Source organism: Eublepharis macularius, chromosome 7 (assembly GCF_028583425.1).
Source record: "Eublepharis macularius isolate TG4126 chromosome 7, MPM_Emac_v1.0, whole genome shotgun sequence".
Taxonomy (NCBI): Eukaryota; Metazoa; Chordata; class Lepidosauria; order Squamata; family Eublepharidae; genus Eublepharis; species Eublepharis macularius.
This window is the reverse complement of record NC_072796.1, coordinates 98,856,229-98,873,927: the sequence shown is the minus strand read 5'-3', so window position 1 is coordinate 98,873,927 and position 17,699 is coordinate 98,856,229. Positions and strand designations below refer to the sequence as shown.

At 41.3% G+C, this 17,699-nt stretch overlaps 1 protein-coding gene across 5 annotated transcripts in view; it reads right to left on the bottom strand.

Annotated features, from left to right (window-relative positions):
- Positions 1-17,699, bottom strand: part of HNF4G (hepatocyte nuclear factor 4 gamma) — an 85,043-nt gene that overhangs the window by 30,201 nt on the left and 37,143 nt on the right. Inside the window, exon 2 of one of the 5 annotated variants that reach the window (XM_054984931.1) lies at positions 17,336-17,457. The exons of 1 other annotated variant lie outside the window; for it this stretch is intronic. In XM_054984931.1, coding sequence (XP_054840906.1) covers positions 17,336-17,405 — 70 coding nt within the window. In that variant the 5' untranslated portion in view covers positions 17,406-17,457. Of the gene's footprint in view, positions 1-2,299; positions 2,410-3,013; positions 3,249-17,335; positions 17,458-17,699 lie in introns of those variants that run through there. 3 more of the 5 variants (XM_054984930.1, XM_054984934.1, XM_054984933.1) reach the window with 3 other exon arrangements.

Sequence of the window (17,699 nt, the reverse complement as noted above, 5' to 3'; positions counted from 1 at the left end):
GCTAAAAAGGGACAGCCAATAATTATCACGTATGTCTGAATTACGTTTCCTCAAGTAGCTGATTGGCCATGTCTCACATAACAAAATATACCCTTTGTTTGGTGGATGTTTGAACTCATCATCCAGAAAAAGAGGTGCATGCAACAGTTGGGTTTGGGGCCTTAAATGTGTGTGATAGCAGGGGTCCTTTTGTAGAAAAAGAGCTGGAGGAACTCATTAGCATAACTCATTAGCATAACTCATTAGCGTATGCCATGCCTCTTGCCGTCACTGGAAGTGTGTCATTAGTAGAACTCATTTGCATATGCCACACCCCCTGACATGACCTATTCTGGCTGTTTTGGACCCAATCCTGGCCGTTCAGGGCCGAAATTGGGCCCAAAATGGCAAAAAGGGGCTGAAAATGGCTGAAAAGGGGCCAAAAATGGTCACAATCAGGCCGCTGCTGAGTGGGAGAGTGATCCACTACCCGTCAGAAGCCCGATCCGGGCCGCTTCAGCCCCAATCCAGGCCAAATCGGGCCCAAAATGGCTGAGTCAGGTGGGCGGGGCTACCTTACATGTGACTTCTTTGGGGAACTACCGGAACTGCGTTCCTGTGCATTCCCCCTCGAAATGAGCCCTGTGTGAGAGGGTATTACTGCATGCCACAACTTTTGTAACATCTTGTTGGCAGATCTGCGGCATTAATATTAAAAAAGGAGAGGGGATCGTTATATAAATATCAGTCAGTCGGATAATTTAGTTTTTCTAGTTGCTGAATTTTGATAACACATGGAACACATTGGCTGGAATTTTGAGAGATGCATAACATCTAAATCCAAGAAGAAGAAAGACCAACCGATGTGATTTGAGTATGTCGACATACTTGCAGTTTATTATTTGTTTACTATTTTAGTTCACAATTTGTGGGTTTCTTTTTTTGACATTGGGAATTTTATGGCACTTTTATCACCAATGAGGAAGTATATGAGCCATGAAGGTAGAAGGGAATATCCAGATCTGGAAATTGTACAACCTTTCTATGAATGGGGAAGTTGCTAAGTGATTTTCCTCAACTACTATGAAGACTAAAGACTTTTCTGAATCTTGATTTTAGGGACAACCATGCTTCTTGGTATGATTGTGTCCTTCAGTTTGGTAGACTAACCCATGGCTTAAAATCATTGTTCTGATGCCGCAAATGGAAAAATGGCATTTAATGAAGAAAATAGTGTTATGACAAAGTATTAAAACTGCAATTCTAAGAGCACTTTCCTGGGAGTAGGCAGGCACCACATTTTATTTTATTTTATATTTTATTTTTAGTCTTGCTGAGCCTCAAGGCAGAATACAGGATATAAAATGAAATAAGACAACCAATAAACAATGCATTAGGACTCAGATTACAGACTCAGAGAACAGCATGAATGACAGTTCATGGCAATTCTAAGGCAAAGTATACCACAAACAATACAGAAAGTGGATTACAAGGTGAAGACAATGCAGTAAAAGCAGGAGATACAATAATCATTGCAGTGGACTACAATCCTATTCCATTATAAAGGTGCCCTCATGGGACTGACCTCCAAATATATGATTTTATCATTAATTCTGGGTGAATGCAATTATAATAGGACTCCTAGCTCTGTGCCATTAAAAAGTTTTGCTTTTTCATCTAAACTTTCACATTAGGTTGAACCCAAAGTACTTCATAGAGGGTTTTGGCCACTGAGAAGGGGTTCCTTATCTCACTTTTCTTGCTACGCTCCCTGCACTCCTCAAAAAACACTTCTGAGGGAACCTTCAAGGATGACATGAGATGTTTATAGGGAGCGGTGACTGAAAGGAAAATCACAGAATTTCCTGCTTGCATGGAAACACCAGATGAATCCTAGCCACTGACGTCGATGGCTATAAGATTTGCAATACACTATATTCTTATACAGAAAGTTTATAAACTATCAGATCATGTTCTCACTGAGAATAGATTAGTATTTTTCTGCTCCCAGCATTGCTTCTTTTATGATTTGTTCTTTTGCCTCTCCTAAACTCATTAAAACGCCCATTCAAAATAAGCCTGAATTACATGCTTACTTTAAATGAAAACATCTGGATGTTTCAAATAAAGCAGCACACACATGGTGAACAAGTTCTCAGTCAGGAGCAAAGAGATTTGCTCTAATTAAACAGGTTTGTCCCCTTGACCTCGATAATCAGCAATCAATATCAACAAATCAAATACACATATATATGTAGTAACATGGTTGCGGAACAACCCTTGACTGTTTAAAAAACTCATCAGAAATGTGCCCAAGTACCGTTGAATTTCTAGGTTTGATGTCACATATGAAGAACAAACATTTCTCTGAAGAAAAAATAACCCCAAAAGTTCCAGCCGTTCCCTGTGAAGCATTTATTCTGTCTGTTGCCTTCCTCCTTCTCAAACAAGGTAATCTGTTCATATGAAAGTTAAATACGACTTGCTTCATATCTGAGTCAGTAGATTGCACTGGGACAATACTCTTCACAAAGACAATTCCAACACAACGGAAGTTAAAATGTTACTCTAATCAAATACCAAGAGATCATCTCAGCTAAACATTAGCTTCTAGAGTTGTTACAATTAATTCATCCCATTCTTCATATCAATATTTTGACATATTGCTGTATATTAAATATATCAACTGCAAATGTCCAGATAATGTGTTCTCTGGGTATTTGTACCATAACCATCTTTTTTAAAGAAAAAGATTGCATACAAAAAGATTCCTTTACTCCTCCAGATCTATCAGTCAGTTCACTCTTTGAATTGCACAAAGAAACTTTGTCTACTTCTGATTAATTGTCCACTGTCCTAAAGTTTCTTTATTCTGTAGAACTGGCATTTTATATACTCTAAAGATGCTATAATGCCAGTTAAATAATCTTTAACAATTACAAAGAGAAAGACTTTCCCCCTTAAAAAGAAACTTCAGCTGGGCTTTCCCTTTCAAATCAAGTTTTTTATCCATTGAAAAAAAATTCAGACTCACCGCTGCCACTATACAAGACCTGCATCGTTTCAAACTCCAAACTCGTGTAACCTGGGTCTAAGACTTCACTGTAATTCACCATCTCCATGTCCAGGACTGATTCTGAGATCCTCATCATTGAACAAACCCAAGAAACGACTGCTCGTACAATCTGTTTTGCTGGTAATCAGTGATTGATAATTCAAGTGTAACTGTAATTATGTCCCTTACATGTTGCAAGGGGAGGAGTTATCAAAGTGCTTTGGCATGCCATATTTTGCCTGTCTCTCTCCCCCTCCCAACATGCTCACTTTATGATTCACCAAAGCAATTCCTTGTGATAACTGGGGAGTATTTCATGGAATGTTTTAAAGAGGAGTTCTGATTGGCTTGACTACTGTGCTATATGGCAGCAATGTCAACTAGATGCCTGCTGTTTTTCTTTAAAATACCTAAGCTTTGTCCAACAACTTCTTAACCCTTAAAGTACTCATAATTAGACTTAAATGTGTATCAGCTCTGTATGTTTCTTTTAAGCAGCTATGTATGGTGTTTGCTGTGCTCCCTTTGTATCAAGTAGAAAGGGTAGTGATTTGAGGGTATTAGCTTGGATGTATACTTCCCTTCTACTTGTGAACTGTGATCCTCTATTTTGATCCTCTAACGCTAGTCATGTTCTCCTCATATAAGATGCAAATGGAATGTAGGTTCTACATCAAAAGAATAAACTAAGTTTCTATGATTGAAATACAGAACAAGAGGCTTAAATTCATTATTAAGCAGAAAAGGTCATAATGCATATATACAATTCTGTAAGACATTATAAACCCTCCACATTGTTTTTTGTGTATGTGTGTATGTGACAGAGAGAGAGAGAGAGAGAGAGAATACGTGTCCAAACTGTTCAGTGTTAAAATTATCTACAGGCTTTTGGGCAATCTTTCTCTGTAGAAAAAGATGTAAGGATCTCCAATTGCTGTATCTATTTCCCATCTATATTCCAGCAAGAGGGTTCTATCATGTGAAGGACTAGAAGGGATGAGAGCAAGCTCAGGGATTTTTCTTGTGACTTACAGTGTATATACTTGCATGTAGTGAAAACTAAACCTAAAAGATGCAAAGGAATTCTTACATCTCCTATGACAGCAGTATCTATGGTTATTGTAAGTGTACCCATTCCACAGAAATGGTTTCATAAAGAAAGAATAATTGTGCTTAGATCCTTTTATCAGACCTTGCTCTGCTTCAGGTGCTATAAACATTTACTGTCAAGCTACCACATAATATGATAATCCAGGTAATTCATTACTTGGCAATGTACTATTTATGTATTACATACAATACGCTTCTCTTGAAGATAACATCAAGAGAGCTGTAAAGCTATGATTTGTTGCACCTCATTAATAGTTAACATGGTGTTCTGAACCTTGTTCAAATGAGGGAAAGATATTTAAAATGGTTTTATCTAGCACAGAGTGACCACCCAATGAACTCTCAAAGCTAGATTCATAACAAGAAGAAATGTAACCTTGCCAGTCAAATATCAGCAGGAGACTGCATAACTGGAGTGGTTAATGCTTTTGATATATCTCTAAGAAAATTGTCAACATTTTTCCATCTTCCACTTTTAGGAAACAAGCAGGTTTATTCAGACTTAAGGATTTGGTTTATGGCAACTTACTTACAGCAAATACAAATCAAGCTTCAAGCTGAACAAATTAGCTGGGTCCAGATAAAAAAGGTTAAACTCATTTCTCACTCAGCAATCTTAGTGCAAGCAACTTACCATTTGACCACTTTTAAATTAGTAAAGGGTTGCCTGTCAATAGCTTCGAAGTAGGTAGAATGGCAAATTCATCAATGTAACTTACTTATAGTGACTCTATAGGCTTTGGGCACTATGGGAAATCAGTATTGGCCAGTCCATTCCACCAGAAACATGGAAAGAGATTTTGTCAAAATCTTCTCATAAAAATATTTATGCCAATAATAAAAAAGGTATTTACAGTAGTCCACTGCTCATGTTTAATACTGATCAAGTTAACAATCATACATCTTCTTAATACAGAAGGTATGATATAAATTCATAAGGATTTGGTGATTTGATGTATTGTCGAAGGCTTTCACGGCCGGAGAACGATGGTTGTTGTGGGTTTTCCGGGCTGTATTGCCGTGGTCTTGGCATTGTAGTTCCTGACGTTTCGCCAGCAGCTGTGGCTGGCATCAGTTCTCTGAAACTCAATCCACAAGACATACTTGTCAGTTTTGATGTTGTATCCCTGTTTACCAAGGTTCCAGTAAAAGACACTATTGCACTTATTAATCAGATTTTCCCAGAGGATGTAACAGCCTTATTCCATCATTGTCTGACAACCAGTTAGTTCCAATAACGAATTCTATGAACAGATGGATGGGGTGGCCATGGGGAGCCCTCTCAGCCCAGTTATAGCAACTTCTACATGGAACATTTTGAAAAAACAGCTCTAGAATCAGCACCCCACAAACCTAGTGTATGGTTCCGGTTTGTGGATGATACATTTATCATTTGGAGCCATGGGGAGGAAGAATTGATGGAGGTTTTGAATCATCTCAACAACATCCACCTGAACATACAATTCACCATGGAGAAAGAAATCGAGGGAAAACTCCCATTTCTGGATACCTTGGTCATCCGCAAAGCCAACTTTCAGTTAGGTCACAAGGTCTACAGGAAACCAACTCACACTGATCGGTACTTACACAAAAACTCCAGTCACCACCCCCGACAGAAAAGAGGCATAATGAAAACATTAGTGGATTGTGCAAGACGGATATGTGAGCCGCACTTTCTCAATGAGGAAATTAATCATCTAAACCACACACTTCAGGCAAATGGCTACTCCAGAAATGAAATCCGAAGAGCAATCAAACCCAGGATGAATCAAACAACCAAGGAAAAACAGTCTCCTACAAGAAAAGTGTTTTGCCATATATCAAAGGAATTACTGATCAGATGGGAAAGCTTATGAAAAAGCATAACCTTCAAGCAGTATTCAGACCCACCCGAAAAATACAACAGATGCTACGATCAGCAAAAGACAGTAGAGACCCCCGCACTTCTGCAGGAATATACCGTATACCCTTCAGCTGTGGACAAGTTTACATCGGGACCACAAAGCATAGCATCCAGACAAGAATAAAAGAACATGAAAGACACTGCAGACTTGGACAACCTGAAAAATCAGCAGTGGCTGAACATAGCCTAACTCAAACAGGGCATAGTATCTTATTCCAGGACACCAAAATACTGGACAACACTTCCAACTACTTTGTCAGACTGCACAGGGAAGCCACTGAAATTCACAAGCATAAGCAAAACTTCAACAGGAAAGAAGAAACCTTAAGAATGAACAGAGCATGGTTTCCAGTTCTGAAAAACACCAGGCTAACAAAACACTCTATACTCGACAATAGCCCTGCAGAGAAGATTAGCACATCAAGCACCAATCCATATGCAAAAGAACCTCCTCAGGATACAGTGAAGTCTCCCACCATTAGCATTCCACACCCTGGGAAACTCTTACAGGATGACTCAGCTCAACCCCACCCCTCCTGAGTAGATACAAATGACCTGCCAACATCTTTTCCACACTGTGACACTGAGAGATCTCTGTCTTTTGGTGCTACACCTCTGAAGATGCCAGCCACAGCTGCTGGCAAAACGTCAGGAACTACAATGCCAAGACCACGGCAATACAGCCCGGAAAACCCACAACAACCATCGATTTGGTGATTATTTGCATGTTACCACAGCAAGAATAAAAATGGCCACATATTGGAAAGTTTGTCTTTGACATCTTGATTAGACATGGGCATGAACAGCAATATGAACGAAAAAACCCATGAACAGCCCGTTCATCTGTTCGCGAACAAGCCATTCGTGAGTCCCCATTCCAAATGAACAGGTGGTCGTCACAAGCCTCATTCGTTGTGTTCGGCAGCCGTTTGTCAAGCCAGACAGTCTGGTGCCTTTCAGTCAATTCCCCTGGCAACGGCAGGGACTGAACTCCTTCTGGCTTTCCTTCTGGTTTTAATCCTTCAGCTTCCAGCAGACAGTCCAGTTTTTGCCACTCAGAAGAGAAATAGACAGCAAAAGGGGGGGACCATGGATCATACCTTTCCTGGGGTGCAATCTCTCTGAAACTTGGGAGGTCTTCAGAGGACACTGAGGACTATGTCCCCTGCAAATTTGGTGGACATTGGGAAGGTCAGTTTTGTAACCCCTCAAAGTAGCTTCCAACAGGCAGTACAGTTTTTGCCACTGTGAAGAGAAAATGACAGCAAACGGGGCAGCACCAGCTCTCCCGGTGCAAGAGGGACGGAAAGAATCTCTCTGTCCCGCTGGCACCAGGAAGGGGCACCCTGCAGTGCCGGCTCTGCCTGTTGTTATAGGGACGAGGGGAGTTTCTCCTCATCTCTCTGACAGCAGGCAGAACCAGCCCCATGGTGGCAGTGGCTCTGCCCACTGTCAGAAAGACGGGGAAATTCTCCTTGTCTCTCTGACAGCAAGTAGGAGCCCCACAGCAGCACTGGCTCTGCCCACTGTCAGAGGGATGAGGAGATTCTCCTTGTCTCTCCGACAGCGAGTAGAAGGACCCCCTCAGCAGCGCTGGCTCTGCCTGCTGTCAGAGGGATGAGGGGAGTCTCTCCTTGTCCCTCTGACAGCAGGCAGAAGTGGCCCCGTGGCGGCGGCGGCTCTGCCTGCTGTCAGAGGGATGAGATTTTCCTCATCTGACAGCGTGCAGAAGGAGCCCTGCGGCAGCGACAGCTCTGCCCGCTGTCAGAGGAACAAGGGGAGTCTCTCCTCATCCCTCTGACAGCGGGCAGAAGCGGCCATGTGGTGGCGCTGGCTCTGCCCGTTGTCAGAGGGATGAGATTCTCCTCATCTCTCTGACAGCGGGCTGAAGGAGCCCCGTTGGGGTGGGGCAGGGGCTGGGGGCTGCGAGGTGTTTAAAGGGCCCTGCCCCTTGCACGTGGCACGAAAGAGCCCTTTAAACTATCAGGTGGCAGGCAGCAAGGGGAATTCCCCCCTGCCACCTGCCAGCTGATAGTTTAAAGGGGTTTTTAAAGGGCCATGAACACGAACACTGAACATGTTCGTTAAGGGGACATGTTTGCTTCTGTTCATTGTTCGTTGTTCGTAGATGGCAACGAACAACGAACAGGGTGTTCGTAATTTTTTTTCCGTTCATGCCCATGTGTAATCTTGATACCATAGACTATGGTACTTCCATTATGGAAAATATAACGTATCAGCTAAACATGACAAAAGTATGAGATTTATCAGAACTGCTTTACATTAAATGTCATTGGTTTATGCTATTTAAGGAAAACAGTATCCTGCAGGGCCAGCCTAAGTCTAAATATTGATCTTATTGGTTTTATGGTTCTTTATTTCTAGGCTGCTTTAGTTGGGCACACACATTACTGGAGATGTTTTTGTGCTGTGTACTGAAAGTTTTGGTTTATTTTAATTGCTAATGTCATTTTTATAAAGTTTAGGAAAGAATGAGCAGACTCATTTCAAAAAAGTAATGGAAACACCTTTCTTCCTAGATGGTCAGCCAGCCCTTTTTGTATTTGTACATTCTAGAATATTTTTTCTTTATTAAGTAATTTCCAGTCATTGACTCATGAACATCAGTGTGTTTCAGTGGTAAGCCTAGGACTGGGGAGACATCGATTCAAAACCCCTGAGATGAAGCACACTGAGTGATTGTGGACCAGTCATTATTTTTTGCCTCAGCTATCTCACAGGACTGTTACATACACACACCAACACATTTCTAGACCAAGAGGCCAATTGTATGAAAAAATTAAAAGCAAATTAATGTTTAGGATGAACTATGTCAAAACCAATACAAATGTAATATTATGAAACACAAAAGTGAGTGGAAAAGGTGGATGTCAAGTAGAGATGCTAAGAACTTTGTGGTGAACATGTTTGGCAGTCAAATATACTTACTGACTTATGCAGTCAGATATTTGCTGATTCTTGTAGCTCTTGTAGCTCATATCCATATGTACTGTAGATTCCTTAACTTTACTACATAAAGTTGTGGGTCATACGTTTCACAGGCTTAGTTTAACTTAAATATTTTTGTATCTAGTGCTGAAAGTAGAGCTGGTTTTTTAGAATGTTTCCTTGTAAATCTTCTGTCTTTTAGCTGTAGTTGCCTATGACTGGCTTCAGAAGAATTACCAAGAGTTACAAGATTGACCTCTTACAAGTGGAATAGCACAAAAGTTTATTAAAAAGGCTGCCAGTGGCTCTTGCTTTGTAGACTCACAACGTCTTGGCCCAAATCTTTTCAAGTGGGAACTAGCTTGTTGTATGTGTCATCAGTGGGTCACAAGTGAAACCAACTAGTCTATCAAGACCCAACATGAAGTCCATTAAAAAGTCCATGCAAAGGCTGGATTTAGTTTTCCAAGAACATCAGTATTTATTTCTCAATAAAATATTTTGTTCTGATGTGAAAACCAAATATCAAAAAAGTAGATTATGCCATACTTCCACCTCCCCTACTTGCTTTGTAGCCATTCACAGAGAGATCAATATAACTGTAACTATCTCTGGCACACCATGAACTACAAGAGAAGGGACTATGAAGATTCCTCAGAATTTTACCTAGCTGTTGGGGTTATGATCTCAAGCATTAAAATGTTTCATGTCAAGAAGTGTCAGAAATAAGAATGTTGTTCTATACTTTTTTATTTATATATTCTCAAACATTATTAACTCTTTTTCAAACAGCATTGTTAAAGGTTTTTTGTGCAATGAAGACAGAAAACAAACCTTTGCATGAAAGACTACCACCTCTTAGCAAAACCTTCTGAGGTGGTTGTCGAATGGATTAGCATCCCTTAGGATTCCTGTATAAAAGCTGCATTCAATCCATCCCCCCTTAGAGTGCAAGTGAGAAAGGACTGATACAACAAGCTATCAGAAAATCCTTTTGTTTTATTACTGCTATTAAAAAAAAATCTAGACTAAAATTTAAAATATCAACTCTGGGGTTCATAACTAAAAAATCTTATCACCCTTGTCACCCATGTATGTGTTTTTGTCTCAAAGTAATTAATTATGTGGAGTCAGTTGGCCAAGATCAGGGATACCCAACATTTTTAAGCCTATGAGCACCTTTGAAATTCTGACACAGAGTGGTATGTACAACCACAAAATGGCTGCCACAGAAGGCGGAGCTAACCACAAAATATCAGAGAGTGAGGTCATGCATAACTCTAATAGTAACTCTTCAACATTTCATGCATAAGCTCTGTTTAACAGGATTTTTTTAAAAAAACCGAATACTCAGCGAAGATCCTTGTGCTGTGGTGACAACTGAAAAAACAACATTTTTAAAGATCTGCTCAGCCAAACGGATCTCAATGGCCATTCAGAAGCTCTACTGGACATCTGGCCCTGCTCACTTTCTAAAAACACTTGATGAGCTCCAGGGCACAATGTTTGGAACTAGGGTTGCCCACCTCCAAGTTGGGAAATTCCTGGAGATCTGGGGGATGAAACTGGGAGAAACCTGGAGAAAGTGGGTTTTGGGGAGGGAAAGGACCTTGGCATGGCATAATTCCATAGAGTCCACCTCGCAAAGTAGCCATTTTCTCCAGGTGAACTGATCTCTGTGGCCTGGAGACCAGTTGCAATTCCAGGAGATCTCCAGCCACTACCTGGAGGCTGGGAACTCTACTGGGAACCTCTGGCTTAGGCTGTTACCCATTATGGAGGCTTTCTTACTATTAATGTAGAAACAGCATGAAAACTTGCTTGGAAAAGTATCCTTTTTATGTATACCCAAAGAGTAGAATGAAAGCCCAAATGAATGAAAACATATTCCCAGTGCCCCAATACAGAAATGCAGAGCATACTGTCATTAAGGCATGTAGAAGTAAGGACTGTGGCTCAGTGGCAGAGCACTTGGTTTGCATGCAGAAAATCTTAGGTTCAATCAGTCCTTCTTGTCTACACTTAAAGGATCTCAAATAGCAGGTGCTGATGCTGACAACTATTGTGGAAAGCTGCTGCTAGTCAGAGTGCACAATACTGAGCTAGATGAACCTACAGTCTGATTTGCTGTACTCTAGTTCACATTAAGAAAAGGAACCAAACAAATATGAAAAAGGGCTGTCATGCCCAGCACGGGCAGCTAGATGTTTTCATGAGTTATTGCTGGGCATAGAGTACTAGTGGCCCCTTCCTTCAGTATGAAAAAGTAACTCAAACATCTTGTACGGCAGTTTCTAAGCCCTGTTGTAGAATAAACCAACATCATGCAATGTTAGGAAAGTACATGAATTTCCAGCTGTGCAGGGAATGTCTCTATATTCCCTGCATTACAACAATGTTTCAGGAGCCTCTGTGCCAGTTTAGAGAGATGCCTGGAGAAGATGGCAGAGGAATGGGGAATGAAGGGTTCTGAAGATGCTCAACCATGCCAACCTCTGACAATGGTCCTGGGAGTAAGTTCAGTGTTGTGTATATCTAGTTCTACATACAGAGGGCAACCTGTACTCTGGACAAGATGCTAAAGTTAGGACAGAACATGGGGAAACAGAATAATTTCCAACTGGCAAAGTTGTCAGACAAGGATACATATTATCCCCCTACATATTCAACCTCTATGCAGGGCATATCATAAGGAAAGCTGGATTAGATCTAGAAAAAGGTGGAGTGAAAATTGGTGGAAGGAACATTAACAATTTGAGATATGGAGATGACACCACATTATTGGCAGAAAATAGTGAAGACCTGAAAAACTACTGACGAAAGTTAAAGGAGAAAGCGACAAAGCAGGATTACAGCTGAACATCAAGAAGACAAAAGTAATGACTAGACATGGTACAAACCGAAAAAAATTAATGAACTGGCAGTTCATGGTTCAGTGCTGACGTCGAACCCGAACCAGCGAACCGCAACGAACTTTTCCCGTTGCCGAACCAGTTCGAGGTACGTGGGCGTCAGAACGGCCCCCGTTGGAATTAGAGAGCCCATATTCCTGGGGAGTGTTTAACAAGCTCTCCTTCAGCCATTAACCAAGTTCGGTCAAGATTGCAATAAGGATCTTGGAGTTAGAGCCGAGGTGCCCACTGAGCTTGGCCCCAGGGCCTGGCAGCAGCCCTGGAACCAGAGGAGATAGATGCCTATATCCAAAATCCAAGTTCAATTAAACTCTCTCTGTCTCTCTCCCCAAAAACTAGCAAGTAGCAAGCAACAGCTCTGTCACACTCCACTGCTCGCTGAAAGTGAAACCCAGCCTGGGAGCCCAGTGCTTTTTATAAGCTGAGGTCCCATTGAGCAACACAGGAGGTCTGTGGTTGGCCATCAGAGCTGCCTATCAGGGTTTGCATGGATGAGATTGGAGTGCCCATGGCTACAGAACACCCCTCCCCCTCCCTCCCCCAGGTGTCTTCTCCCAGGTTGTAACCACTTTGCAGCTCCACGGTTGGAAGGAAGACCTGCCGATCAAGGTAAGCTGGGCTTCCATTCGGGTTTCCAGGGGGACAGAAGGAGTGCAGACAGAGTTCAGGTATTCCCCCGGCTCCATTTCCAAGGGAATTGATTGATGGTGCCTGACTGTCTGGCTTCACAAACCACGGAAGAAAGCACCGAACCGGGCCTCTAATGAACGCTGGTTTGTTGGCCATGGACGCTCACGAACCGCTGGATCGCGAATGGACGATCGGGCGGTTCATGGGTTTTTTTGGTTCATAATGTGGTTCGTGCCCATGTCTAGTAATGACTGCTGAGGAATTAGACAATTTTAAAGCTGACAACAAAGAAATTGAAATTGTTCAAGATTTTCTATTCTTTGGCTCAATCTAGGAGCCAGTTTGGTGTAGTGGTTAAGAGTGGCAGGACACTAATCTGGAAAGTCATCTTTGATTCCTCACTCTTCTTGAAACCAGCTGGGTGACCTTGGGTCAGTCACAGCTTCTTGGAGCTCTCTCAGCCCCAACCTCCTCATAGGATGATTGTCATGAGGATAATAATAACACACTTTGTAAACTGTTCTGAGTGGGCATTAAGTTTTCCTGAAGGGTGGTATATAAATTGATGTTGTGGTTGTTGTTGTTCAACCAACCAAAAGGGAGACTGCAACCAAGAAATCAGAAGAATTTTTAAGCTGCTGCTATATTCAGTTGTACTGTTGTATTATTTGTTATTAATTGTATTGTCGCCATCAGGAAAAAGAGTGCTGCTATTTATGTATGATATTTTTGTATGATGTTTTAAATGTTTTAATATGGAATGTTTTAAATGTTCTTAATGTTGTCATCCGCCTTGAGCCTGCTTGCGGGGAGGGCGGAATACAAATATGATATAAATTAAAAAAAAGAAGACTGAGATTTGGAAAAGCAGCTTTGAGGGAACTAGAAAAGATCCTTAAAGATAAAGATTTCTCTGTATGGGCCAAGATCAAGTTAATCCAAACTATGTTATTCTCCATTACTGTGTATGGATGTGAAAGCTGGACAATGAAGAAAGCTGAAAGGAAGAAAATTGATTCATTTGTGGTGCTGGCAGAGTTTTGTGGGTACCATGGACAGCCAAAAAGATAAAAGTGGGTTCTATATCAAATTGAGCCTGAATTCTCCCTAGAAGCTAAAATGACAAAACTGAGGCTATCGTACTTTGGTCGCATCATGAAAAGACAAGATTCTCTGAAAAAGTCAATAATGCTAGGAAAAGTAGAAAGCAATAAGAAAAAAGGAAGACATAAAACGAGATGGCTTGACTCAATAAAGTAAGCCACATCCACCAGTTTGCAAGAGCTGAGCAACTGCTAATGATAGGATATTATGGAAGTCTTTCATTCATAAGGCCACCATAGGTTGGAGGTAACTTGACAGCACATAACACACCTATAGAGGAAGGGGGAAATGTGCAAGTCACGTATATTTCTTCTAAAAGATTCTGATATCATTACCAACTGATAAGAATGCTATCAGAAAGCATTCCCGTGTTATCTGTAAGACTCTTTAGTGTGCTAATTGTCATATTTTATATTCAATTAAACAATAAGATATGAAATAGAACATAAGCTAATAAAAAATCAAGGTTATTTTCTATAAACAACTTCCTGAAAAGCTAAACAAAGTAGACACAGAATTCTGATGTTCAGCGTGTCATTACTTGCACTGGAGCAAAAGCTGGCTTTCCCTTACCTCCTCATTATACATTCTTTTCCACAAAACTTTTCCTGACCTGCTAAACTCTTGCCAATGCTAATATTTCCTTTCCAACTAACTTTTACATCACAAATTGTCCATGTTTGGTGTAGTGGTTAAGAGCACGGGACTCTAATCTGGAGAGCCGGGTTTGATTCCCCACTCCTCCACGAAGCCAGCTGGGTGACCTTGGGCGAGTCACAGTTCTCTTGAGCTCTCTTAGCCCCACCCACCTCACAGGGTGATTGTTGTGGGGTAATAATAATAATAACACTTTGTAAACCGCTCTGAGTGGGCATTAAGTTGTCCTGAAGGGCGGTATATAAATCGAATGTTGTTGTTATTATTATTATTATTATTATTATTATTATTATTAAAGGGCCACATTACATATTGGGACACAGGAGCCAGCTATACATGGATCATGCAGGGGCTTCATTTTGTGCAACTGACAGCTCTGTGTAATAATGGCCAACGTCACAGCAGCCTCAATGGGCTGCCACTGTATGGAGACTGCTATCTGTAGGTAGTGACTCATAGGTAGGAAAATTCAGTTCAGAGAGAGAGAAACATCTATGCATATTACACGTGTGTTTTAAAACACATGCTTAAGAACACCAGAGGTAACATTTTACAATGTACAATACAAGCAAACTATATAAAAACAGTATATAAAGCAACATTAGATTGTTCATCTAGGGACTCCTGGCTAGGAATCCAGAGGATGTAGAAGGGAACTGAATTAGTTAACAGAAAATTTGCAGTATAAGGTTAAACTAGGCAACCCAATGAAGCATTTAAGAAATAAAGCAAGCTTGAAGTTACTGCTAACTAAAACAGACTTGTGCAAATTTCACTCACACTGTGGTGCCAATATATTTTAATTGTACGCTAGCATGCTGTAATCGGAATTTGTCCAAAATCTGCAGTGGTCGGTACAGTTGACTTCAATGGGCTTTAAAAGATGTAACGCTGCTTTGGACTGCACTAATAGCTTCATAGCATACCTATTATATCAAACTGGAATCTTAGTCATTTTATATGGCATTAGGGATGCTTGAAAACCTGCTGGCTCTGCTCATGTCCTGTTGGCTGAGCCATTCGCGGCTCTTCAGCAGGTTGCTTCACTATATTCCTTCTTAACCGTGCAGGACAGTGAAACTGGCTTTTCATAATGTGTACATTCTTGCATAGCCCCATCAGGTCTACCCCTCCCACCTCCACCCCCCTACCCCCCCCACACACAAAATATATAAATCAATCATTAAAATGGAAGTTTTAAAACCTCCTACCATTCAATGCTTGTTTAAGTAGACCTAAGCAACCTTTTAGACTGCCAATCTGTTTGTAGCAGCAGGCTGTTTGTAGCAGCTGGCTTTGTAGCATTCGATGACAAACTGAACCAAATGGGTGATTGACTATCACAGTAGAATACAGTAAATTTGCCATTTGTGGCATCCCTACATGATACTATATGAGATTTAAGTTGGGAAAATCCATTATGTAGAACCTGTTTCCCTGACACACATTCTCAGAGCTACCTGCAAATGCTTCTAATGCTCTTGATCTTATGTCACATTTACTTGGAGGTAAGCCCTGCCAAAGACAATTGGCATTTACTGTACAACTGCAGCTACAGTCACCCGGGTAACACCTGGACGTGAAGAGAAAGGTTACAGTGTTCCATGTTGGAATACAACAATCCTTAACAGGGCTTTTAAAATGGTGTTATTCACCAATACAGTGGACTGGCACCTTAATGGGGGCTCTCTCAAGTCCTGATGGGGGAATTGGTGGAAATCAGTGCAACCATATATATGAGTACTGGTACCTTTTATAAATACAAAACCACGCTGATCCTTAGCATTTATACTGCATTTTACAATATTTAAAACTCTTCACAAAGCTCTTCTGTCTTTATAACAGCCCTAAAAGATGTGTCAGTATTATTCCAAATTCCAGGCAGTGGCACCAAAGCTTAGAGAAAGTAGCTTACCTAAGGTAATTTTGTTAGCACATGATAAAGGCAAATGGGATTTCTGGATTCCTAGCTTATAACTACAACATGATGCCTGTTCTCAGTTGCCTTTAGAAAACACCCTTTCTGTAAAATACTAATCATGATATCACCAAGAATCCAGCCCGCCCAGCCAGCAGCTAGCTGCATAAGGCCGGAGGCTGCATTTGCTACCCCGCAGGAAGCTGAGCTGATTCCTTGCTTCCCGGCTATCCAGGGATTCAGGATAGAGCAGAGGCAAGTGCCTTATAAGGCAGCTCCACCTCTTTTCCTCTGCAGCAGCTACTGAGCTCAGGATAAAGTTGGGGAGAAATGAGTGGACCGGTGAGCAACCTTGGCATATCCCCATTTGGGGGAAATTGGGGTCTGTCAGGATCACTGGTATTGTTTGCCAGCTACCAGCTGATCAGGAGGAGTGCCACATGGCTTCCCCTGTACAAGTAAGGCCCTCATACTTTATGGCTGGGGTGCTATAAGGCTTGGAAGGAAGAACCATTTGCCTGGCTAGCTGGGTCCCAGCCATGGGTGGCTCATGCCTGGGGCAGTGGGGCTCATCCAGACAGGTCAAGGCAGAGGTCCAGGGATGACCCCAGGGCTTGACCTGTACTACTAGTTAGGCCCTTTCTGCGTATATATGTTTAGTAATATGTTGTTGCCAAATAAATATGACCTATTAATTCCCAATACTTGTGTCAGTCTCTTCTTTCCATCTGGGCGGGGGGGGGGGGGGTTGGAATGATCTGCAACTTAAGGACCCTTATTGTATAAAACAAAGCAAAATCATGGAACACAAAATATATACCGAACCACAACCTAAATAACAATGAAAAAACAGGAACGCCAGTATTCCACAGTACTACTGGGCATAGGCATATAATATCAAGAACACACTTCCGTGTTTATGACTATCTATTAGTAGTGGCAAACACTACCATATTACTTTCATTGAAAGACAAACTTAATATCATAAATTGTAATCATGGAAAAACTAAGAGAGTTCATTCTTATCCCAGCCTGAGCATAATTAAAAAGAAGAAATGGGAGAAGCACAAGGGATGTAAAAATTATTTTAAAAGATTAAAGGTTGCTCTATTAACTACCTGGACAGGTGATCCACCTGATTGTTCCCTTTGGAGGAGTGGGTACTTCTTTCTTGCACCACCATGACATATGTTGGCTAGGTCAGAGAACTGGAATCTTCTTACTTAGATAAGGATGTCACCTAAGAAAGATATCAGAAGGTTTCCAGCAGCTAGCAATGTTAGTCTGCAGTAGAACACAATATTCGAGTCTAGTAGCACCTTAAAGACTAACAAAATATTCAGGGCATGACCTTTCCAGAGTTAAATTTCCCTTCTTCATATCCCTTCTGAGTCACTTCAAACCATATAAGTTTGACTCTTGAAAATCTTGTCAGTCAGTCTTGTCAGTCTTTCTAGGCTACTGGCCTAGAATCTTGTATAT